At 42.6% G+C, this 18,809-nt stretch overlaps 1 protein-coding gene across 1 annotated transcript in view; it reads right to left on the reverse strand.

Moving 5' to 3' along the window:
- Window positions 1-512: 512 nt before the first annotated feature.
- Window positions 513-18,809, reverse strand: part of slc2a15a (solute carrier family 2 member 15a) — a 44,142-nt gene continuing 25,845 nt past the window's right edge. Inside the window, exons 7-12 of the mRNA XM_034682117.1 lie at window positions 17,449-17,636; window positions 7,699-7,809; window positions 7,094-7,195; window positions 5,204-5,279; window positions 3,172-3,299; window positions 513-1,407 (exon numbers count right to left, since the gene is read on the reverse strand). Of these exons, the coding sequence (XP_034538008.1) occupies window positions 1,168-1,407; window positions 3,172-3,299; window positions 5,204-5,279; window positions 7,094-7,195; window positions 7,699-7,809; window positions 17,449-17,636 (845 nt within the window). The 3' untranslated portion in view covers window positions 513-1,167. The remainder of the gene's footprint in view (window positions 1,408-3,171; window positions 3,300-5,203; window positions 5,280-7,093; window positions 7,196-7,698; window positions 7,810-17,448; window positions 17,637-18,809) is intronic.

Below are 18,809 nucleotides of genomic sequence, written 5' to 3' on the forward strand. Positions count from 1 at the left end.
CCGTGCTCTCTCGTCTGTCAACACACACCGGTTGGGTTTTAAGAACGCAGCACAGAGCAGGACGGCCGGACAGCTGGAGTCATGTGACTGAGGTTTTCCCGTGGCAATCACTGGATCAAGGATTCTCCTCCTCCTCTCCTCATCCATGTTGTCTTTCTGGTCCTCTGAAAACCTCTGACCTGTTGACTCCAGGCCTGGCTCCGCTCATCATGACTTTGGTTTGTTGTTGTAGTTAAGTGAAATACGATCTGGTGATAACACAGAGTGTTTTATTCTGAAAATTAACCGGATGTTTTCATTTTGTTTTGGTGAAACCTGACTTCCTGTCCCGCTCCATCTGCTCTGTTGAGATTGATGCGTCGTGCTCTGGCATCCAGTAAAAATAGAAGTCTTGTGTGTCTGATCCGGAGGACTCAGACCTGCTGGATCAGAGACACAGCCGGAACACAACGGAGCGGATCCAGTGGAAGTTAACACATTGACTAAAATAGAAACCTATCAGATCTGGTGCTGTAACGGATCGGAGACGGACTGGACATGGATCTGGTGGAATTTGGCCGTCAGGAGGTTACGTCAGTACACAAACAAGAAATGTGGTCCAACACCTTCTGTTTCATGAAGTGTGATTGTGTTCTGACTTTCAGGGCATCTTAAGACTCTGTTTACCAGTTTGATGTAAATCCCAGACTCTATAGAGTCTACCTGAACAAACCCAGGATCTCTGTCCTGCCCAACAGCTCGATGCTGTCTCTGCACATCTGATGCAGCAGGTCTGGCTCCAGATACAGTAGCTCCGGACTCATTTAGACACTAAATTAATGATCAGGATTTATTAGAGACTGTGTTTAGGTCGAATCAATTGTGATCACAGAAATCTTGAGCATGACACCCTCTCTGAATACCGTGCATTAGTTCCTACTAGCTTTTTAGGCCTGTGGCTATTCACGCTGAAGTTTGTGAATTTGGACTCTTCTGTTTTGGAGGCTCATTTGCATAAGAAGGGGCAGGGCTCGGGCTGCAGAATCCTTCTGTGACTTTGACCCAGGGTTTTATGCACCTGGCCCCAGGTGAGGTGCTGTTTGGTTTTTGTGTACATGTTGAAGTCGTGGACTAGAAAAGAGGACGTAATAAAAGGTTGTGAAGTCTCAGAGAGATGATGAAGCCCACTTAAGGTACAGAAGACGAGCTGTCGAACTCCGTGCCCCCGTAGCCGTTCATCTTCTTCAGCTTCAGCTGGTCCACGTGGATCAGGCCCTGCGACTCCAGCACTGCTTCCTTCTTGGAGAACATGCGGCTGATCTCCATGAACGTCTTGTTTTTTGTCTCTGGGATGAAGAAGTAGACATAGATGGCCACAGAGAAACAAATGGCCGAAAACACCAAGTAGCAGTACGGCCCTGCTGACATCTGAGGGTCGGAGGAGGCAGGAGGATGGAGGATCATGGAGGAGTGGAGAGAAGAGGACAGAACAATAATATTAACAGACAGGACAGCTGGATTAAACTCACAGGTGATCAATAAATGATTCATCCTAAGAGTACACTCTGCAGGACCCGAAGAGCAAAGCTGAAGGAAAGAGGTCAACATTCAAAGGTTGAGAGAGAGGACACAAACTCTAAACTTCCAGGGTGTGTTCATGATGAAAAGTAAAAGTAGTATGGGAGGTAGAGTTCAGTTATCAGGCCCCTCTCCTTTGGAATCATCTACCAGTCAGGGTCCGGGAGGCAGACACCCTCTCTACTTTTAAGAGTAGGCTTCAAACTTTCCTTTTTGATAAAGCTTATAATTAGAGCTGGATCAGGCTTGGACCAGCTCTTAGTTATTCTGCTATAGGCTTAGGCTGACACACTGGGATCCTGTCTTTCCCTCTCTCTCCTCTGTCTGTCTGTCTCTTACTTGAACTCTTCCTGTCCCATTAAAGTTACTAACCATAGACCTTTCTGGAGTCCCTGAGCTCCCTTGTCTCGTAGGTTCCTCTGGATCTCTGCTGCTGTGGATGTGCCAGACTCCAGCTGCTACTACTACTACTATCTGTCTCACCACTATCATCTCTCTCTCTTTCTTCATCTCCCTCTATCCCTCTCTCCAACACGGTCTCAGCAGATGTGTGTCTAACATGAGTCTGGTCCTGCTGGAGGTTTCTGCCTGTTAAAGGAAGTTTGTCCTTGCCACTGTAACTTGCTAAATGCTGCAAAGTGCTCTGCTCATGGTGGATTAAGATGAGATCAGACTGAGTCCTGTCTGTAAGATGGGACCAGATCTTATCCTGTCTTGATGTTGGGTCTCTGTTCATAATTTGACATAGAGTACGGTCTCGACCTGCTCTGTTTGGAAAGAGTCTGAAGAGAACATTTGTTGGGATTTGGTGCTATACAAATAAAACAAAGATGGATTGATACTGTGTGATTCTAAGTGTATTGTTAGCATGGCAGCATGGAAGAGACATTATAACATTTTATCCTGGAGGGGCATCTGGCTGATTACGATGTTTGCCATATTACTGAAGTGTTCCTGTTTGTATCACACCATCATGGGACGTTAGTTGCATGTCACATTCCTGTCTTTCTATAAAAGACAAAAGGAGGAAAATCCTGAAGCTTGTGAAGTGCTGGCTTTGATCTAGCATCACTTTGCTTCAGTTAAAAATGGCAGAGCTGACACAGCCAGGGGAACTGTTTAAATTAATCAAGTTTCTCTCTGCACCTCTTTCTGCCTGATAACTGTAGTCTAGATTCTTCTTTAGCAGTTCTGAGACCAACAAGACCTCAGCAGGACTCCAAATGCAGCACATGTGAGACTGTGTTCCTGCAGGCAGCCTGATTCAGCGCTGTGACTCATGAAAGAGATTTGAAACTATCACTTGATCTTTCAAGCTGCTTTGCAATCATTCATAAATCACAAAGGAGGGATTTGTTGGCGATTTTATAGGAACATTTCAGGTCCCAAAATGTAACAGTCTCCGTTTGCAGCTTTGGGAGAAGTTAGCGAACAAGAATGAGGATTAGAACAAAACCAAGTGGGGGGTCGGTCATCAGGTTGGCTCGTTCTAATCACATTTCATTTGTCTTGGTTAAAAGAAGCCTAAGCACCGCTGGTGTTATGAGCACTCTGAGAGATGAGACAAGCTTGCACACAGCAGCACAGTGAGTTACTTTAGCACACAGCTCTCACCTGTAAGAAGGGGAAGACGAAGCCCACTGTGAAGTTAGACAGCCAGTTCAGGGATCCGCCGACGATGTAGGCCGCCGGGCGGTGGGACTGTTTGAAGAGCTCTGCTGTGATCAAGAAGGGGACTCCAGCTGCAACAGGAGAGAGGGAACGATACAGGAACATCAGTAAAAATCACTCAGACGTCCTGGCTTCAGACTCAAACTGGAATAACGCTGCTGACATCTCTGTGACAAGATTACAACGCCAGAGTTTTCACCAGAGACACAGCAGAGGTCACTTTACTTCTCTCCTCATGTAAAGTGTTATCAGTCATAAATAATCTGATCCTTGTGTGTAAAAGCAGAGTTGAGGTAAACAAATCAACATGTGTTTGTGTTGAATAAAGTTCCAGTTCACACTCTGTCTGCTGCTCCTCAGAAGAGTTGATAGATCTTAATGTTGAGAGATGGAAAAAGTGAAAAAGTGAAAATTTTGCTTCCTAGATGAAAAGACCTGAAGTGAAAAAAAATTGTCCGACATGAAAAAACATGAAAAAGTGAAAATTTGGCCTCTGACTTGAAAAACATGAAAAAGTGAAAATGCTGTCTCTGACATGAAAAACATCAAAAAGTGAAAATTTAGACATTGATGCGAAAAAAATGAAAAGTGAAAATTTTTACTCTGATGTAAAAAAACATAAAAAAGTGAAAGTGTTTAAATTCCATCTGCTGCCCCTCAGGAGATGATAGATCTAATTGTTGAGAGACAGAAAAAGTGAAAAAGTGAAAATTTTGCTTCCTAGAAGAAAAAAGTGAAAAAAATTATCTGACGCGAAAAAACATGAAAAGGTGAAAATTTGATCTCTGACATGAACAAACATGAACAAGCCAAAATTTTGACTTTGATGCGAAAAAACAAAAAAAGTGAAAATTTTGACTGATCTGAAAAAACATGAAAAAGTGAAAATGTTGTCTCAGATGTGAAAAAACATGAAAAAGTGAAAATTTTGCTTCCAAGACAAAAAACCTTAAAAAAGTGAAAATTTGGCCTCTGACATGAAAAAACAGGAAAAAGTGAAAGTGTTTAAATCCTATCTGCTGCCCCTCAGAGGAGATGATGGATCTTAGTGTTAAATGTTAATAAATCATCATTCAGTGATTCAGTACTAATCGAATGCATGCAAAGAGAAAGAGAACAACCTGAACAAATCTGAAAGCGTGGACCAGCATGCATCATAAATATTCAATATTCATGTTTATGTAATATTCATGATTCAATTATTCATGTCTGCTGATAAAGCAGAGCAGCAAAAAGCTCATTAGTGTTCAACAGCATCAGCTGATAGGATGAGTGTTTAGTCATATATCAAATAATGAATACTAATATTATTTCATTGTACTGTTCTATACTATTTATATCACTTGTTTCTCTGACATGGGGACATTAAACATGGATTCTTTGAGACACACATAATTGCATATACAAACAGGCGTATTCATCACAGTGTCAGAAGGTCTGGAGAACGTGTTTGATCTAATTTAGGGGGATATCACAGTTTAGAACGTTGCAGAATGAGGTCACTATGTCAATTATCAATTAAGAATGTAAAAATATCGTTCAGTATGTTTCTTTAAAAAGATTTGACAACCTAAAAGAAGTGACACAAAGATCTTTGATTAGTTTTTTTATGTTTTCACCACTAGGGGGAGCCATTTGATAACACACAGCATCCTGACAGACCAACTGAGTCCAAAGTAATGTTTAACACAAGTGTTCAGATCAAGCTTAATCTAAAATGTGTGGGCCTGACCTGATCAGATGAAAAGATCAATAAGATCAAAGTGACATTAAAAACAGGCACACTGCTCTCTTCCTTCACATGCAGTATTTAAGAGGTTTCACTAACACGTGTCTGAGGGTTGCTCAGTTAGAATTCGGTCTTCTTCTCAAAGGCTCTGTGGGTAACTATTTATTTCATTGTATAATTTGTTCTTTTATTATATTGGTGTAATTTTCTGTATTAGAGATTTAAATACAGTGAAGAGTAACTCACCTGGACCAATACAGAAGCCGGCGATGATGCCAATCACACAGCCGATACTGACATAGTGCATCATAGGTAAGTGACCCTGCAGGGAGAGAAACGGCACAACATGAAGAAGTCTGTTTGAAACATAGATCTGAAGTAGAAAAGTCACTCTCCAAACTTCCCTACACCTCAGCTGTGCACTAAACTCATCCTGTCTGTAGTTTGTTGTTCACAGGACACAAAGGAGGACCTAAAAACTGCTATTTGAAACGAAGCAGGCTCAGCTGTTCCCCTCACCTGGAAATGTGGTAAGCATAACATTTTGATGAGACACCATCATTTATTGAAACACCCAAAATCCTCCAGCTTCAGATAAACCACCATGTGATGATAACACACATCAACAGTGTGGTTATAGAGGATAATGTCACACTAACCAGTAAGCACCAGCTAGGATATCAACATTCAAATAAGGTCGAAAGAAAGCTGACAGCAGGTCTTAATTCCCAACATAGACTGTCCAATACACGGAAGTCGTAGTGATGTGGACACAGTGATGTAGTCATCCATTGGTTCCTGGGAGCGGGGGTTGAAGCCAGCCAATGGCAGGCTCCATATCACTCTGTGTGGTATGTTGAGAAATCAGTCTCAACATACCACACACCACAGGAAGATCTGATCTAACCAGGCCTCTGTGGACCCTCCAGGAACTTCAGTTTTTCCCTCTTCTGCCATGGCTGGATTTTTCAACACTGCTTGTGCGGTGGTGGATACAAGATAACAAGAGACCTCACTGGTCACCTGACTCTGCAGTCTTGTCTCACACTGTCTGGATTCTGATTGATTTAAATGAGTGATTCCTCGTCAGTGATCGTTCCATGGTGATGGATTCTTCTCTGCCTGTTGTGGTGGATTGAACGTGAAACTGTCCTCATTCAGCTCTCCTTCTTCTCTGAGCTCTGCGGTTCACACACCTTTAAAAAGAAACTAATGTCACAACTTTGAACCCTGCTGCTATCATCACCACCGCTCATGGTTTAACTTTCTTTGTAGAGATCGCTAACCTAAAGTTTCTCTCACCTGCTCCACTCCTTCATCATATTGATGGACAGGATCCAATATGTAAACATCCATAACCTGCTGATTTAGCATGCTAACTGAAGCTAACGTTTTATAAGCATTGTTTTGATGCTAACTGAAGCTAACGGTTTTACCTGACGGTCCTACGGTCTATGGTGTCAACAAGCAGAAGCTAAATGTGTCTGAACTCTTTTCTGTGGATTGATTTGACATGACGTGTGATCAGTTTGTCTCTGGTGTTGATCATGTTAGTGAAAGTTAATAACCGCTGTCAAGGGGTTGCGACCAATGAGAATCAAGCATCTTACACAGCCGGAAGACCAGCAAGAGAGTAGGGTAATAAGTAAATGTAATCTACGGTAGCTTCTAAGTTATACTATCATTTAGCCAGCCGCTATATCCACACGAAGCAACTTGAAAACCATAAATGTGTGTGTATGTGGGGTGAATCTTAGAACCGGAGCAGATTTCTAAAATACTGTTTTAGACATTAATGTTTCGTCAGCTTCTTCACACATTTGGAGAAACAGCATACACTTTGTCACTTTGAAACTAGTCTAGAACATCGTTTCAATGGCTGACATTTCAACATTCATTAATTCAATGGTCGTCTTTTCTACAAAGAAATGTTCAGTGTGAAGTGAAAGCTACATATATCTCAGCAGCCACTGTTTTCATAAACAATATGTAATCTGCAGTACCAGAGTCCAGGCATGTGGATCAGTAACAGGAAGGAACAAGGATCGCAGTACATCTCTCATGTCCTACTTGTTTCTCCTGGCACACACACACAGACTCAAACCCACACACTTACACACACACACACAGACCGACCTGTAAAATCAGGGATAATGTGATTCCAGCGCTGCAGATGCCCATCATGGTGAAACCAAATATCATGAGGGGCCTCCTTCCCAGCCTCTCTATGGTGAAGCACTGCAGGAAGAAACACAGAGCTTGTGTCAGACGCTGCTGGATGAATAAACACAGGAACATGTTCCCCGCTGAGCTTAGAGCAAACATGCTTTCTGAGAGCGAGACAAGAGAGCTGATCTCGACCTTGTGACAGAAAGTACTTTTATCATCACTATCATCACACTGCAACCAGAAGTCTGACTCTATCTGTCTCTCTCTCAGCAGATGTCTGTTCATCATGAGTCTGGTTCTGCCCAAGGTTTCTGCCTGTGATAACATTTATTATGAAGTGTCGCTATAAATAAAAAGGTCTGATTGAATTAGATACTGTCATTTGTTCATGATGTTTGTTTACTCATGAAGAATTAAGATGGATGTTCATTTGAGAGCTTAAATGACGCCAGAGTATCTCTGTCCACCGGCCTCCCATGTTAGAATAATCAATAAGTCAATAAATAGAACAACATTAATTAAAAACAGCACCTGCTTCAGTTTAATTGCACCTATCTCCAGTGAATGATTACCCCGATGAGTCCAGCGATGATCTCTATGATTCCTGTTCCTGCTGTGGTGTACTGGATCTCTGCCTCTGGGATACCTGCGTCCTCAAAGATGTTATTGGTATAAAACCAGATCTGTAGAGAAAAAAATAAAACATCAATGGTCAGAGTTTAAACTGATTTATTCAGTGCAGCGGATCAGACTGTAGAGATCCATTTGAGGGCCAAGATCTACCGTGGTCACACACTTTTTATCAAGCCTTCCAGTGGTGCACTTGGATACAGGGTGGAGGCATAGCACCATAATGTCTGGAGTGTTGAAGGTGGTGACGATCACGGACAGTCACTTGCTCATCATCCTCTTTAAGTTCAAGTCTGTTACCATCGATCGCAGTGATATTTTACAGACACTCAGATGTCTCTGTTCAGGTGGAACTCATACTCTGTGGTTGTGGAGAACCTTAAGTTGTCATGTTTTCTGTGCAAACATCATTATCATAAAATCCTTATTCTGACCTACAAAGCTCTTAATGATCAGACACCTTCATATCTTAAAGGGATATTTCAGTTTTTTTGAAGTGGGGTCGTATGAGTTACATTACACTATTGCTCCTGTTAGCCACAATGCGTGCCGGTGAGCTCTTCCCCTTTAATGAGAAAATCCCAGAGGACCGGCCGGCAAGCTAGGCTATTTCCTCTGCAGACAGGGCCTCCTATTTTGCATAATTTTGCTAAAGTTGAGAAAATATGGTCCAGGCACTCATCACGGTGCAAATGCATGAACCAGTAGAAAAATTGGAGCTATTCAATTTGCCGTCAGAAACCCTCTTTGTTTTGGCACTATTTTCGGACGCACCTTGCAGTCCGGTGTTCTACCGCTGCATGAGCACGGCTACACGCCGATCAGCTGTTTGGATCAACAAGCATGTAGTATTTTTAGCAGTAAACACTTTTAGGAACAAAAACTACAAACTGCAAAAATGAGTGATTCAGACAGCGACGATGACATGCCGTTTATTGTGGACACAAGAGGATCCCTCTGTGAACCAGAGTTTACAGAGGAAGAACTCCAGATGCAGACCAAACGTACCAACGAAGAAGAGAGGGGAGAAAGTTCTGTGCTAACGAGTGAGCAGGAGAGATCCCATGTTACCTGGTGGTGCCGGTGTGTAAACTGTGAGCCCATGCCAACGAACCCAGAGAGCTTCTGCTGTCAGGAGAGGGACTTAGTGACAACAATACTTCAGGACCTTTCTGAATCAGAGGATACCAGCGGCTCACATACGGCTCCAGTCTGCATCACACGTCATCCAGAGTTCCCTGCCTTTCCGGAGGTTTGCTTGTTTGAACAGCCGAGATAAAGACCGGTATGTACCAGCTTTTAAATTTGCAGAAAAGTGAGTTTAATTCACTATAAAGACCGATACTGCTACTTGATCCTGCTACGTGCTTGTTGATCCAAACAGCTGATCGGCTGAAATAGGCAGCCCCGTCTGCAGAGAATTGTAGCCTTGCTTGTCTGCCGGTCCTCCGGGAATTTTTTCATTAAAAGGGGAAGAGCTCACCAGCACACATTGTGGCTAACAGGAGCAATAGTGTACTGTAACTCATACAACCCCACTTCAAAAAAACTGAAATATCCCTTTAAAGAGCTCATAGTGCCCTATTACCCCTCTAGAACACTACGCTTCCAACATGCAGGCCTGCTCATTGTACCCAAAGCCTCGCTTATAGTTAGAGCTGGATCAGGCTTGGACCAGCTCTCAGATATGCTGCTATAGGCTTAGGCTGACACACTGGGATCCTGTCTTTCCCTCTCTCCCCTCTGTCTGTGTGTCTCTTACTTTAACTCTTCCTGTCCCATTAAAGTTACTAACCATAGACCTTTCTGGAGTCCCTGAGCTCCCTTGTCTCGTAGGTTCCTCTGGATCTCTGCTGCTGTGGACGTGCCAGACTCCAGCTGCTACAGCTACTACTATCCGTCTCACCACTATCACCTCTCTCTCTCTTCATCTCCCTCTATCCCTCTCTCCAACACGGTCTCAGCAGATGTGTGTCTAACATGAGTCTGGTCCTGCTGGAGGTTTCTGCCTGTTAAAGGAAGTTTGTCCTTGCCACTGTAACTTGCTAAATGCTGCAAAGTGCTCTGCTCATGGTGGATTAAGATGAGATCAGACTGAGTCCTGTCTGTAAGATGGGACCGGACCTTATCCTGTCTTGATGTTGGGTCTCTGTTCATAATTTGACATAGAGTACGGTCTCGATCTGCTCTGTTTGGAAAGAGTCTGAGGAGAACATTTGTTGGGATTTGGCACTATCCTTCAGTCTGCTGGAGCAGGAAAGAAAAATACCTTCTCACATCTACCAGCTGAGAGGACTCTGATCACTCACCTGAGCTGCTCTCTCCGAGCTCATGATGGAAAAATTACCCAACAAATAATAATAAGGTGACTATTGTTTCATAAGTGTTTGTGATCAGACTGAACTAAATAAATGCATTCAAAATTTGTAAATCAAACTCTTGGAAAACTTTCATAAGAGTTAAACACATTTAATAATCTGAGATTAAGCAACACCTCGCCTCACAGGGGGATCAAAGCATTTTGAAATGACTTTGTTATTCTTAGTTCACCTACAATTAGGGCTATGCCATATCATACCGTCAATGATAATACTTGTATAAATTTCCATGTGACAAAAAAAGGTTGTATCGGTGTATAACTGATTTAATGACTAAAGGAAGTATGACGCTCCAGAGCAGAGCAATAAGGACATACACGCTTGCTGATCATCAGAGCTGAGGTTAATGTTAATGGGGATATCATAACCATCATCTCCCTCATGAAGCTCATAATCATCCTACACATTTCAAAATATCATCATCATCATCATCATCATCATTGTCATGTGTGATTGTCCCTGCACTAATCATAGTTGTTATTCTCTACGTCAGTTAGGTGCTTAACAGTCGATCCACCTGTAACGTTCCATCGATTGAACAATGATCAAATCAAATCAATCTGCATCGTCATCTTTAAGATATGCTTTTATTTTGAAATTCCTGCCGCTTGCCTGTTACACAGTTTCCTCCCAGGTGTGCCTGAGCGTCATCCTGAACTTTCAAACAAAGCTAGTAGCATGTGGAGAACGGCTAGCAGATTAGATGAAGAGGATGAGGAAGATACTCACTCCCCTCCCAAACCAGCTGAGTGGAAAGATTTTAGATTTCAGGGTAAAACTGAAGTTCAGACACACGATATGAAACAAAGTTGATGCAAGATGAAACACTCAGGGAACATGACAAACGTGATCAGGCACCTGGTATTGACCAGCATACTAGCGTTAGCATTAGCCTCAGCCTGCTCACCTCCTCTGACTCTTTTTCAACAAAAGCTGAACCACAACTCCAAAACCAGCCCTGGGTGTAACATCTGACTGTTCATGCTTCATCTGTGAGACATGAGGCCTTACAGTGCTGTCAGAAATGACACTGTTCGAGAGCTATTCCATACTTTGAAATGTTAACAACTCTGAAATATTCAATTCCATCATCAGAGTTGTGCAAGTTCACACAATACATTTTTGTATTTTGTATTCATTTTTGTAAAAATTTTATAACTAAGTTCATGGTCCAAAAACTGAACTAGTTCACGTTCATTTTTTTATCTGCATCTATATTCTTGTTCAGTAGAGCCTCCTGTACTTCAGTCTCCAGTCCTTAATCACTGACATTCACTAAACTACATGAATTACTGTGTTCTACTGTAGAATTATAGACAGCTATTAAGTGTAAAAGACATGAAAATCTGCAGCTATGAAAACTTAGAAACACACATCTAACTCTACAACCTGTCAGCTGAATATTTGACTAAAGGATCCGACTTTACTGCCCCGATACACAAGGAAAATAAAGAAACACTGAACAAACAAACACTAAAGTAAACTATTCCTCATTCTCAAAGCTACACCTCTCTAAAACCAGACCAGCCCGCTGGGGTCTGTCTTGATTTGTTCATAAACTCCTTCAAATGTTCACAACAGCTGCTTCACAGGTTCTGCTCACTACATCTGGATTACTAGACGCATGAACCATGCTGAATGCCTGTCGGGTGCCGTAAACCTGACTTCAGCTATAGTAAACACAGCACTCTGTAACTCTTGGGAACTCTTGATACTTCTTAAATACTGCCGGAGTGTGAGTGGGCGTTCTCTGCTTCTAGAGTTAACAACGTTCCTGTTCCCGTTCATGAGCTGTAAATTGAGTGGTTCATTTCATCGTTTACCAATATATATATGTTCAATGAACACGTTGATTTTAGCGCGTTCACGCACAACACTGTCCATCAAGACAGTGTTTCAGTGAAACCTGCATCATGAGGCCGTCAAAGGTGGGATGAAATGTGTGCATGCATTCAAAAGCTTTAAATTCAAGGTGCATTAATGTGGAAAGTTATGTTCATAACTGACCTTAATGGGAAGGATAAAAAAACATGTGCATATAAACTTGAAAGGTGTGGTACTTCACAGGTCTTGTCTGAACTCAATCGTAAGCCCCTGAATTGAATCAAAATCTAATCAAAATCCGAGCGTGGCTGATTTTGTGATACCAGCAGGTAAAATATCTTTGTCAAAATAAATGATCTGGTGGTTTACAAACCTGAGTCCAGCAAGTATAACTCCAGTCAGTGTGTCTGATATCAGGGTCAGTTCATTCTGGATCACCACAGACATGATTACTGCTTCACTCTGAATCCTTTTATTACCAAACACATAATCCCCCTCTTCTTCTACCACTGTTTTCATAACCATCACCACCACCATCAATTCATCTTAAACCTCTCCATCCTCGCCTCCTCTCTCAGTTTGTGCATGCTTCAGCACTGCAGAGCTAATTAGCAGCTCAAAATACAGCCTGGAGATGGGCGTACTAATGAGTTCAGCACCAGTGCTTACAGTGTGCACTTTCTGGCCCGGGCATCCAGGTAATCATTTGAATAATTAATGAATCTAAAGGGCATAATTCAGAGAGGGAATTAGGCTAATCATATCGGCAGAAAAGATGATTACATCAGCGTTTGGCTTTATTCAAAAGACAACAAGAGGCTCATAAAACAATGAAGGATCGTTTGGGCCTATTTCCATCTCAGTGTCTGCCTAATAAGCTCGATCAATCAGACGAGGGAGCCGTAGAAGCAGGGCGAAGGGTTCAGCTGGATCAAAAAGCAAACGGAGAACAGTTAAAAAGGAAGTGTTGGCAGGAGACGTGAAATGAAACAACAGAAAACATGGAGCTAACTTTAGAGAGCAGATATCCAGGTGGTAATTGCCGTCTAATCTGTCCCAAAACAGCACCCTTGACCTTTGCTTCGTCCACAGTCTGATACATTAAAAAGTAACTAAGGCTGGTTGGCAGAAGCTTCAAAACAACACAGCAGAGTTGTTCAAGATCATCCATCCTATTTACAGCTTCCCTTTTAAGAAATCCAGATCAGTGGAAGACGGACGATCTAAGGATTGAGATCCCAAAAAATGAGGAAAGATGGCACCACAGTCCTGCAGAATTCTGGCTAAAGGATCCGACTTTAACGGCCCAACACAGAGAAATAAAGAAACACTGAACAGACAAACACTACGGTGAACTATTCCTCATCCTCAAAAAGCTACACCTCTCTAAAACCAGGCCAGCCCGTTGGGGGTCTGTCCTGATTTGTTTATAAAACTCCTTCAAAAGTTAAAAACAGCTGCTTCACAGTAGCTAAACAAACACACCGCCTTATTGGTCATGATGAAACTCTCTGAATCAAGGAGAAGACGGACCGAACAAAACAGTCAAGGCCTGGTGCTATCAATTCATCTTCAACATGAGGCAGCTGAGACCGAACTGTGTTGCAAAATCATTCCAGAGGATTGGAAGCCAAAGATTACATCTGCAAATGGCCATAAAAAACACACTCCAGCACCACTGACATAAGACCAACATTGTGCAGCGAGGTGAGGTTTGTGTTCAAGCCACTTGTGCAAAATGCAAATGCTCAAATGTAGAAAAACGGTGCCAAAAGATGGCTGAGCAAGCTGTCCACAAGGCCATTTATAATTTCCACGTGACGTCACATGGACCCGCTCCCCTGGAGGGCAAAAAAGGCTTCCCACTGCTACGGGCTACAGGGAAATTAACGTACTCTGCTGCCAACTACGAGTTTAAACCCTTTTTAAAAGTCCTGACAGTCGTTGTTGTTCGATTATATGACGATAAGTCAAGCCCAGATTCTGCTTCCTAAGAATCCCATCTGAGAAATAAAACCCTGAGAGGAAGAGATGTGGATTGAATCTATTAGACTCTCTGCTGTCCCTGCTGAGGGAACAAAACAAGGATCAAAGTCCACACGTATTTGAGCTTTGAACATTTCATTAACAGAAGGTTAAAGTAAACACAGAGTATTTAATTCATGTATGTTTAGTCCATGTGGTTCTGACATGGTTAATGTGCGTGGACCGATGTTAACAACTCCAGCAGTAACTTGTTGACACCGTTAGCAAACCAGCTAATGCTAGCTTAGTAATAACAACGCTGTTTTCACAGCCGGACTCTTTGAAGTTCTGAGGACTTGTCAGGTGGTATAAATATGCCTTATTCTGAAGGGATGGCAGATTAACAAGCCCGTGCTGCAGCTCCATGGAGCGTTCAATTGGAGCCTTCATTTTATTACTCTCTTTTTTTACCTCCAGACTTCAGCGCTGGTCACATGACTTAAAATCATGAATTGGATTGTGGACCAACAGAAGACAGCAGGACAACACAAGAGGTTAATTACTGGTGGTAGATAGAGATGGTTACCACAAGGCAAGGCAAGGTCCCAACCCCCCTACAAGGACAGGGAAATCAGTGTTTGTCTAAGAAGTTAGTGGGATGAGGAGACAGAAATAGCACAATATCTTTTTAGAGCAAAGCATCTGAACCTCTAAATGTCCTTGGACAAAAACTCTGCAATGACTAACAGTCTGCTTCTGGTCAGTGATCTAAAAAGCACCAGATAAATCTGAAGAAGAAACTTGTTCACAGGTGCCTCTGAACTCTTCATCCCTGGTGTCACAGTTGAAAGGTTGACAGTTTCACTTAGAGTCAAACTGGATATTAAACTTTCATCTTGTACCCACACACCACTGGAATCCACAACCTTTAACAAAGAAGGATAATCCCACTGAGATCAGAGCTCTTAAACAGGGGGTACTTTGTAAAAGAGATCTCTGATCCTCCTGCTGTTTCCAAACTCAAAGCACTTTCTGTTGTCCCCACCTTCTGTAACTGCTTCACAAAGGCAGCATTTAATTCATAGTATCTCACTGCTTCCTCTTTAATATCACAAAGCTTTCATGTATTCCACACGCAGCCCCTGAAATCCTCTCCCATTCTGCAACCTCTCAGATATCAATACATCACATGGCACTCATCAAGGCACATGACAACCAGACCCATGGCTCTCAAAACATCAAGGGATTGTTTTAACAATTTAAAGTGCTCAGTCTGAAGTGTATTCTGTGTGTATAAGATCATCATACAACTGAGCCAACATGGTCTCAGTCTTCAAAAACTGAAATACATCAACAAAAACACTGGCATGTAAAGGCTGATTTATACTTCTGCGTCGCCCCTACGCAGCAGGGGGTGACGTGGACATGAGCACCACATACAATTCTCCGCCAAAACTCTTGAGGGCAGTGTGGTCTCTCTGATCGCTGGTCACTTACTTCCGGCCCTGCTACGATCTCTGTTTACTTTTCCACAGAGATTCAGAGCGTGTTATGTTAATCTACAGCTGATACATGTTGCTGTTTATCATACAGACATGATTACATGAAGAATAGAGAGGAGGAGACGAAATACACGGCCGATCCCAGAAGTGTTGTAAATGCAGAAAAAACAATGCTGCAGAGCACACCAATCACAGAGCTTGCAGCCAGCATTGATTCTGCGCGTAGTTACATTCTGGAGGAGGTGCACTTCAGCTACATGCGTAGGCCTCTGCGTAGGTACAGAAGCTATGCGGACCTCCGTCGTAGAATATGCCCTGGATTCGACGCAGAAGTATAAATCAGCCTTAAAGGTGACATATTACGCTCTTTTCATCAATATATATTGGTCTAAGAGGTCCCCAAAACATGTCTTTAAAGTTTATGCTCAAAAAAATACTTTGAAATCAGATTTTGGCACCGGAAAAACCCTCTTCTTCAGCCCTGCTCAGAACAGGCTGTTTTCTCTCTGACCACGCCCCCTCAGGAAGTGGATGTGCCCTCGGCTCTGCAGCACGTTGATCTAATGTTTACATGTTGCATGCATAGACATGGCTTCTCACAGACCCGCGTTACTTCAACCCTCTGAATCTGATCCAGAATCTGATCCTGACGGAGAGGCGCCTGTAGCAGGACCTTTCTGAAGGATTGGTCACAGATTTAGTGTTTCTTGTTGTTTTATTTATCAGTATGTCGACGTGTGTCTTGGTACACAGCTACGGACATGTAGCTATGTGGCTATGCTAACTAGTGCTAGCACTTTTCCATGAAAAATAAAAATCATCCACTAGATCTTCAAATCTGCAGACGTGGGGAGTAAAACCGACCTTTGTGTTTATTAAGACAGCCTACAACTAGCATGCCTCCCTCCTAAGCTCCTTGTTAGCACACATGTGTGTGCAGGGAATGAAAAATGGAGGATGAGTTGAGTTGTATTTTATACAGTCTATGGGCTGAACAAGCTCCGAGCTCTGACTTCACACACATTTACAGAAAGGTGGAAAAATCAGAACAGGGGCAGAATGGATTTTTTTCATTTTTGGGGGGTTTGTAGACATGCCAGGGAGCAATGCTGTGTGTGTCTCTGTGTGAACATCTTTCTACTGCTCCCTCTAAAGAGCAGGAACATACTGCTCCACGGGTCTTAGACTTTAGACCAGGTCATTGATGGTCCATGGCGCAGTCACTATCTGAATCCTCCACCTTTGCACCACACCACTCCTAATTTTAAATCCAACAAGCACATGGGCGCCAACGTAGACACAGCTTTACTTCTCATTTATACAAAGTAGGTACCAGGTGCTTGGTGCCGTGTCTTTTAAACTCACTCACCAGTCTAACTTCACCTCTGTTCAGATAACATCCAACCCAACACGGTCTCAGCAGATGTGTGTCTAACATGAGTCTGGTCCTGCTGGAGGTTTCTGCCTGTTAAAGGAAGTTTGTCCTTGCCACTGTAACTTGCTAAATGCTGCAAAGTGCTCTGCTCATGGTGGATTAAGATGAGATCAGACTGAGTCCTGTCTGTAAGATGGGACTGGATCTTATCCTGTCTTGGTGTTGGGTCTTTGTTAATAATAGAACATAGAGTACGGTCTAGACCTGCTCTGTTTGGAAAGAGTCTGAGGAGAACATTGAGATTGATTGATCCACTGGCTAAGAAAACTTTAGGACTGTTATTTCATTAGACTCACTTCTGGAATTTGACATGGGGCTGATCTATCCTAACATGAGCTGAAACATAGGTTGTGTTACTTCCAAAACACTGACTTTGTCCACGGCTAAGTGAACTTAAACAGTATGTAATGTATGATATCCGTGTGTTATGTGTGCTCTGACATGTAAAGGGGAAGGAGAATCCGTTGCGTGTTGCTGTAGAGAAATTCGTCAGTGTTTTAACTTCTATCAAACACTAGTGATGATTTAAAAATATGCTAACCCCTCTTCCTCCTAGTATACATTAATCAGTAGTCAAAGAGTCCTTACTGCATCGATGCCGGACAGCTGCATGCCGATGTTGATGACCACCACACAGAGAACCTGCTTCCTGACTCGGTCATCCCCCAACAGCTTCCAGACTGAGAGCATCTCCACTGAGGACAGGGAGCGCTGCTCCTCCTGCATCTCCTCGATCTCAGCCTGGATGTTACACTTGGCTCTGTAATACTTCAGGGCTGAGGGACAGAGCACAGGACGAGGTGTGGTTATTATACAACAGAGAAAGATACTGGAATACAGGCCGGTGCAGATGCATTTGAGGTATTTAAGTGAGCCAACAAACAAGACAAGGTGTGTGGGTACAGAAATGATCTCCTGATATGAGACACACATCAGTCAGAGAAAGTAGCTCACTCTGACCTTTGACCCGGGTGTTGGTCTGATGTGTTTGTCTAAGTTATCTCTAGTCATTGATAAACAAACAGCTGATTATTTAGTTAATACTTCCTGTTGATGTAGAAGTTAGAACTTGTGAAACAGCTACTCAATACTCCAACATTGACATTTGACTTCTTGCCCAAATGATTAAACCTGCTGTGCCCTTCCTCTTGTGCAGCATGTTGATGGACAGCAGAGCTGAACATTTCAGTCTGTGATTGATTGTGGTGATATATTGTATATTCATGTATCTTCATCTACTTTACGAACCCTTGATTCAGTGCTTCATGCAGCTCTTTGTTTTGTTATTTATTTCTAAGGCGATACTGGGGAAACTTCCATCTTACCTCTGTACCCTACTCTTCACTGTACCCCGGGTTTTGACAGATCTAGGAAAAACAGCTTTTTTCTTTAACCCACCTTGGACATGGACCAGTTTTGAAAAAGAGGTCACATTAATATCACTGAGTAAATATAAAATGATCATAAAGAATGTGGTAACAGAGGCATGTGTGTGGTGAACCAGGATGTTTGTCAAGTTTTCTGTTCTTTCTGTGCACTTTTGGTTTGGTTTCTTTTTCTGTTTTCAAAACGGCCTGCTACATGCTACCTAGAAGTCTAGTATGCAGTACATACTGCATACTGTGTCTGAAGGTAGTCTGTAGTATGACTGTTCTGTTGGATCTGTTCTGCAGGATGCTGGTTTCAGGCGTCGCTGGATTTCTGGTTTCAGAAAGCGGAAGTAAACAACGACCAAGCTGATAGATAAACTGCTTCTTTAGCATCACTTAGGATTTAAAAAGTTAAGAAGGGGTTTATATGGATTTTAATCATTTTCAGTGCCACCGTCATACACAGAAAAAAGAAGAGGAACGTTAGCGCTGTGCATTGTGGGAAACAGTAAGTGAGGGAGATTGTTCCGCTGCAGACTGAGACATGTTCCTGAATCAGTAGACATCCGGAGTAGTTTT

The sequence above is a fragment of the Notolabrus celidotus genome, chromosome 4, assembly GCF_009762535.1.
Source record: "Notolabrus celidotus isolate fNotCel1 chromosome 4, fNotCel1.pri, whole genome shotgun sequence".
NCBI classification, from domain to species: Eukaryota; Metazoa; Chordata; class Actinopteri; order Labriformes; family Labridae; genus Notolabrus; species Notolabrus celidotus.